The sequence below is a fragment of the Antrostomus carolinensis genome, unplaced genomic scaffold (genome assembly GCF_000700745.2).
Source record: "Antrostomus carolinensis isolate BGI_N321 unplaced genomic scaffold, ASM70074v2 scaffold55650, whole genome shotgun sequence".
NCBI classification, from domain to species: Eukaryota; Metazoa; Chordata; class Aves; order Caprimulgiformes; family Caprimulgidae; genus Antrostomus; species Antrostomus carolinensis.
In genome coordinates, this window is record NW_010287461.1 from 1 (window position 1) to 6,089 (window position 6,089).

At 41.6% G+C, this 6,089-nt stretch overlaps 1 protein-coding gene across 1 annotated transcript in view; it reads right to left on the bottom strand.

The window, feature by feature from the left end:
• Positions 1-1,296: 1,296 nt before the first annotated feature.
• LOC104520983 (netrin receptor UNC5C) overlaps positions 1,297-6,089 on the bottom strand; it is a gene marked incomplete at its 5' end in the record, with an annotated part of 36,470 nt that continues 31,677 nt past the window's right edge. Inside the window, 3 exons of the mRNA XM_010162832.1 lie at positions 1,297-1,388; positions 4,080-4,424; positions 5,694-5,885. Coding sequence (XP_010161134.1) covers positions 1,297-1,388; positions 4,080-4,424; positions 5,694-5,885 — 629 coding nt within the window. The remainder of the gene's footprint in view (positions 1,389-4,079; positions 4,425-5,693; positions 5,886-6,089) is intronic.

Genomic DNA, 6,089 nt, shown 5'->3' on the forward strand with positions numbered 1-6,089 from the left:
AACCATTCTATGATTCTATGATTTTTAATAATTAGATATTTTAAAATGGGAGATTTGGAGGCAAGATGAATAACAGGGAATGGCCTCTGATTTTAATTTGCTTTTTCTTCTGCCGGAAAGAATCCTTTTTCATTGCTGTCTAGAAGTGTCTTTAAAACACAGCCAAAAGTAACAGGAATACAATCGATACGAGATATGAACAGAGACACTTTTTCTGTAGCTGCAATTAGCTATTTTCAAAGAGGAGGCGATGAATAATGCATGCAAAAGGGTGGGTAGGGAGTTACTGATTTTTTCTTTAAGCAGATTATTTTAGCATGGGTGAAAGACTACTAAGCTAAAGAATAGTGTTCAATATCACACAGTGTATAAACAGCTGTGGCTTAGCACATAATAAAAGCCATTAAGGGGTTGAGCCAAAAAATGTATCTAGCTATGAGGAGAGGAAAGAGGCAAAGTACCGTGTAATGATTGCTTAGATTCACATTTGCCATTCAACCTTTGTGCACATGAGTCCATTTTGCAGACTAAGATCTCACTTTTCTCTTCATTAGATTTTTCTAAACTGCTTCAAATGATTCCTTGGCCTTTTTGGAAACTCTTTTTTTAATGCCAAAGCTGTACTGATCACTCAGTACCTGTTAAAATCTAGAACATGAATTGGCCACACATGCAGATAACAGGTGAGAACAACAGGGGTCATCCCAACCTTGGCTCTGGGTGGGCCTCAGTGTGGAGTACCTGGGGCTGAGCTGGACAAATACCTGCTTACTTCTACTTTGGAGCAAGGAGGGGTGAAGGACATCAAAAGCTTTGGTTCCATCCTTATCACTGCATGCACTAGCCAAACCCATGAAGGGTAAAATAAAAATTCAGCCTTGTTATAACAGAAAACGAGATTTTCCAAGCCAGGTGCTCAGGCATCTGTCCCTCTGCTGAGCTGATTCGTCACCTTGCTCCTCTGCTCCCTTCTCTTTTGCAGCATGAGTCTTTATTAAGACATTACCTCACACCTTCTCTGCCACATCAAACTCATGTTGGCACATTTTGCTTGCTTCTGGCTATGAGTCGGCATCCCCCCCAGCCTGAGGGCTTGCTGCAGAGTGCAACTCTTGGTTAGAAAAGCAAAAATCTGAGTTGGTTTTGTGGTAAAGTTTATCCTCGGCTTTGCTCACATTTACCTCCAAGTCAGCAAATAGCTTCTACACAATAGGCTTTATATAAGTATATTACCACAGGTCTTTAGTTACTACATTTTCCCCCTCCGTTAATGCACAAGCAAATAAAGGCAGTCTTTTACCTCATGTTCTCCTTCCTATGAACTGTCACATACATTTCATAGACTCTCCCTTGTGGAACGGCCCCCGCTGGGATCAGCAAACTTACTCCTGCAGAACAGAAGAGACACAAAAGATAAAATAGAGGAAAAAAAGGCAAGTGAGGCTGTGAAGAGGAGTGACAGGAGAGGCAGAAGATGAAGGCTGTGATGCCAGATTTTCACCCAGCCTCGCCAGCAGACTCTAAATGACCACAGCAACTCGAGAGAAAAAGTATTTACTGCAACCCTGGCATCCCCGGTGGTCAGCTGGTCTGTTCTTATTCCTCTTGTACATCAGCACTGAAATATGGATGTAGAGAAGAGGATTTTCTTCCCTTCCCTTTTATTTTACTTAAAGAGCAGACAGATGGTTACACTGCTGCTTACCTTTTAAAATGATGGAAAAATGAACGATTCTGACTAAAATTTCCAACAGCTGTAACGGGGCATCTCTCCCTAGGCAATTCTTAATTAAAATCAGGAAAGAAAAGTAATGGAGCACTGTCCCAGGAAGCAACAAGAACTAGTTGTTTCCTGAAAGATGGCTCCTGCGACTGGCATCCTGTCTTTTAATGCACTCAGCTTCTAATTAGACTACCAGGGAGACAAAACTAGGCTTCATGGTATTTTGAATGTGCTTAGTCCTGTAGACTGGCTCAAAAATTTGGGTATCCAACCTTGAAAAAATGTGGGCAAATGTGCTCTGTGCCCTTTTCAGTGATGATTAGCTGCAGTCTTGATTACAAAACACCGTTCTCATATTACTGCAATTTCAGAAATGTAGCAAGTGACTCCCCAGAAAAGAGAGCATCCTCTCATCACATGATGAACACGGCACACAAATCAGCCATTTCACTATGCTGGACATGTCTCAGCCAGCTGTCTTTTCAGATGTGGATTAGCTGGGAATCATGGCAAGGATTTTAATACATTTATTACTGCATAGCTGAAGAGAAATCTATGGGCAGATTATTTACATTTCTGCATATGTACAAGAGAGGCTTTATAGAAAACTTGTATGGCCCTGTCTCTTTTCTGTAGCATGTGTGGTTTGGTTACGCTGGAGACCTCCCATGTGTTGGTGTACAGGGGCTCAGTTCCATACCTGGCTTTGAAGGGGAGGGATTAGGCAGGAAAGCATTTTCCACTAATGTCTTCTGAGACTTGTTTCTTTACAGGCCTGTTACAACCTCACCTGTGCATGTTCTCTGCTGTAACAGCGCAGGTGCAGCATAAATAAATGGCTTTGATCATATTACTAGAAGGATATACATAGGTCTAGAAGCTCCACAGAGGCATACATGGTAGTGGTAGACAGATTGATATATTTTACAAAATTTATTTTAATAATTTTGAAGGCATTACAGCAATAAATAATCATTTTTCTTTACAAATTGATATTAATTTATTTGAATTAAATATGACTAATAGACTTTGCTGACAACATGCACCACCATAGCATAAGAAACCTGAGTATTAATATCTACCTTCAGCTGCTACTTAGAGAACTGTGAACTACAGGTCTGTATAGCATGAATTGTAGTACCAAATTTCTTTAAGCAGTTCAGCTTTCACTCAGGCTCTTAAATTTAATAGCTGTTTTTGTCCCCTGCTCCACAGTAGATCAGAGAGGAGGGCTACTGCTCACAGACCACTTTTGGCTGCTTTCTGGGCAGTGTGGTGCTGCACCCTGGGCCACCTAGGCATTTTGCTTTCTCCATAACATCAACAAACAAGAAAAGATCCAGCAAACGAGCAAGAGACAAGGGTAGGCACTTTTCTCCTCAGTCAGGGCATTGTAAAATGACAAAGAGCTCCAGAGAAACTGGCCAGGAAGACTCCTGGCCACTGTGTAGCCTGAATACCCCCCACATGCAGTGTTTTGTGCATTTGATTCAACCTCACTTCAGATGTTAATATTACTCTTGATTAGCATGTTCCCTCAGGAACATCTAGGTGCTGAACTTCTTCTGAACATCAACATTTTGTTTAGGAACCAAACAGCAGTATAGCTCTCCTAAAAAATCCATCTGCGAGAGCCAAGCTCTCCCAAACTGCCCAGGAGCCCCCTGGATGCTCTGAAAATGCCTCCTGGTGCCTGGGTGGGCCCAGTAGCCTGGCCTCATACCACATGAGAAAGATTTGAACAGCACTTTGCAGTTCCATCAAAAGGCACTGGCTGCTTGGTCCCCCTCTTTCCTAGTTGTAAAACAAGTCAACAATACATATAAGAAGGAGAGAAAAATACAAAAGACACTCTGGGGCCTTATTTTCCGTGGGTATGTAAAGTGTGCAGGAGAAAAAGCCTTCCAAAAATTAGTATTCTGCTGTCTTACTTCAATACCACACAGTCTGCAATGAATTGGAAGTGGAACAACCAATTTGTTTTTTAATTAATTTGTCCTTTTTATGTGTGATTTAGGCTTTCTGGCTTGGAGTTCCTTTTCTAGAGCTGCATGAAAAGAAAAGGTCAAGGATGTTGAATCGCACTTCACACAGGGAAGCTCTGAAGCCTCACATGTCTCAGAAAGTGGCTAAGAGCCCTGCGATATTCTGTTAAAAAGGTAGCCAGGACTTTGGGAAAAGAATAGTTGAAGTACCGTGGTAGACCTGAATGGGGGGAAAAAAACACCTGTTTGTTCTGAACAAAGAAAAGCCAGAGTCCCAGGAGTGACCCTGTTTTTTCCTGCATAAAAGCAAGCTAACTCCACTTAAAACCACAAAACAATCGAGCCTTTAAGTCAACATGGCTAGCACTTACCTGAATTGGGAATTACTAGGTGACCTCCTAAAGAGTTGAAGGTCCCAAATGCAGTGCACGATGGGTCTGTTTGTCGAGCAAGGCTCTGGTTCTTCATGTTCAGGGTCTCATTCTCCAGCAGGGACTGTGTAATCTGCGGGGACAGCTTGGAGGAGAAGTCAGAGAGGTCATCCTGGGGAGTAACTGCGCCCGAGGTGTTATAAACCTTGATCTTCAGGTTGGGCAGAGGGTCCAGGATCGGAGAATTGGTCATTGGGATTTTATCAGAGACATCATGCAAGGCATAAACAGGACCCCTGTACATGGCTGCAGCAGAAGTGAGGTCTGGTGGCACTGCAAGGAGGTCTGCATTGGAGATGAGAAGGAAGAACCATATTACTTCTCTATTCTGATGACTTTCATCTGGGTAACAATTTGGGTTGCATTCTGCGTTTTACATTTTGCCTTTCATACCAAAGCTTAAGATACGCAAAGTCCTTGCAGACTGACCTTCATTTGCTTTTCCATGCATCTCTCCAGCAAACTCCCACGGCCTGTATTGCCCCCAACTGCTAGGGAATCTAATTGTCATACAAAATTACAACATGTTTCTACTCTAAAGATTTTTCACTAGGATTATTTTTCCAGGCTCCACTCAGATTTCAAGTATGACATGCTTAGCTTCAGGGCAAGATGTTTTCCTTACTCAGTAGATCTAGTTTTATTAACTAATACCACCTCCCTAAATGCTAAGTGACAATTGCTTACCAATTTATCTAATTGGCCTAACGACAGCATTTCTGAAATAAAAGACAGAACTAATCTATTAAGTCATCATGCCAACAACTCCCTGCAGTGAGGGATTAGTAGCTGCATCACACTTTTTGGAGATTTGTTTTAAAAGTATCTTCAGCAAAGAAAATCACACTTCTGCTAATCTCCTACGTAACAACTCTTTTGTCATCTTAACTCTGATTTATTCTTCTTACACACATATTAGGAAAAAAAGAGGAACTCTTCAGCCTAAATATGGGTCTTGAAAAAGCCACCACTACCTTTAGAGTGTTTTTTTCCTGGCCAATGAAGTGTGGAAATAATCAAGTTGTTATGCACCAGTGACAAAATTCATCATTATTAAATGATGTGCTACCGCAACTTCTTCTTCTATGTTGTCTATTGAAAGTACAGTACTTTTAAACTACTATTTACTCCTGTGGAGACAGGGTACAGTAAAAAAAGGCTATTAGTGAAACAAAGGGGAGGAAGATGTGATAGAATTACTGTACTGCAATATCACTCCTGTGATGAATCCTGCCTCCGTTGTTTCTGTCAGAGCTATGCCTTTGATTTAAATTTGAGCTGGACCTGTATTTTCATAAATGTCTCTGTGTTTCACTCTCGCACTCACACTGTCTCTTCAGAAGTGAAATTCTTCTGCTTTAGGCTCTTGAGCACATCTGAAAAATGGCAGTGTGGGTTTTGAGCACTTGACCATCAGACACAAATGAATACAATCTTTCTCCCTTTTATCAAGTGCCAACAAGCATCCAGTGAGTATCATTCATGCAGCCCAAGAGACCATAATCTTACAGCATCCCCCTGAATTGGTCAACATGGAGTGAAATGACAACTCACCTTGCCGTGCAGCCTTGATGTTAACAGGCTGAAATCCTCCATTTAGCGCTGAGGAGTCGATAATATCTGACTCAAAGTCACGGTGGTTCTTGCGATAGACAAACAGGGCCACGACCACAGAAATAGCGAGGCACACAATCACGGCTATGACGATCCCGACATAGAGAGCAACGTCATCTGAGTCAGGAGCAGCTAGAGGGAGAGAAGCCAGGAACCTTGAAGAAATGTGCTCTTCACAGGGACTTTCAAGAAAACACATCCTTATTATTCTCATTTCCTGCAGATATTTACTACCTTTTTTATAGGTTAATTTAAAATCCATTTCCAAAGCTATATAACAGGTCTATGCCCTTTTGATGGAAAATGATTTTGATTTCTCTCTAACTTCTGTTCTCT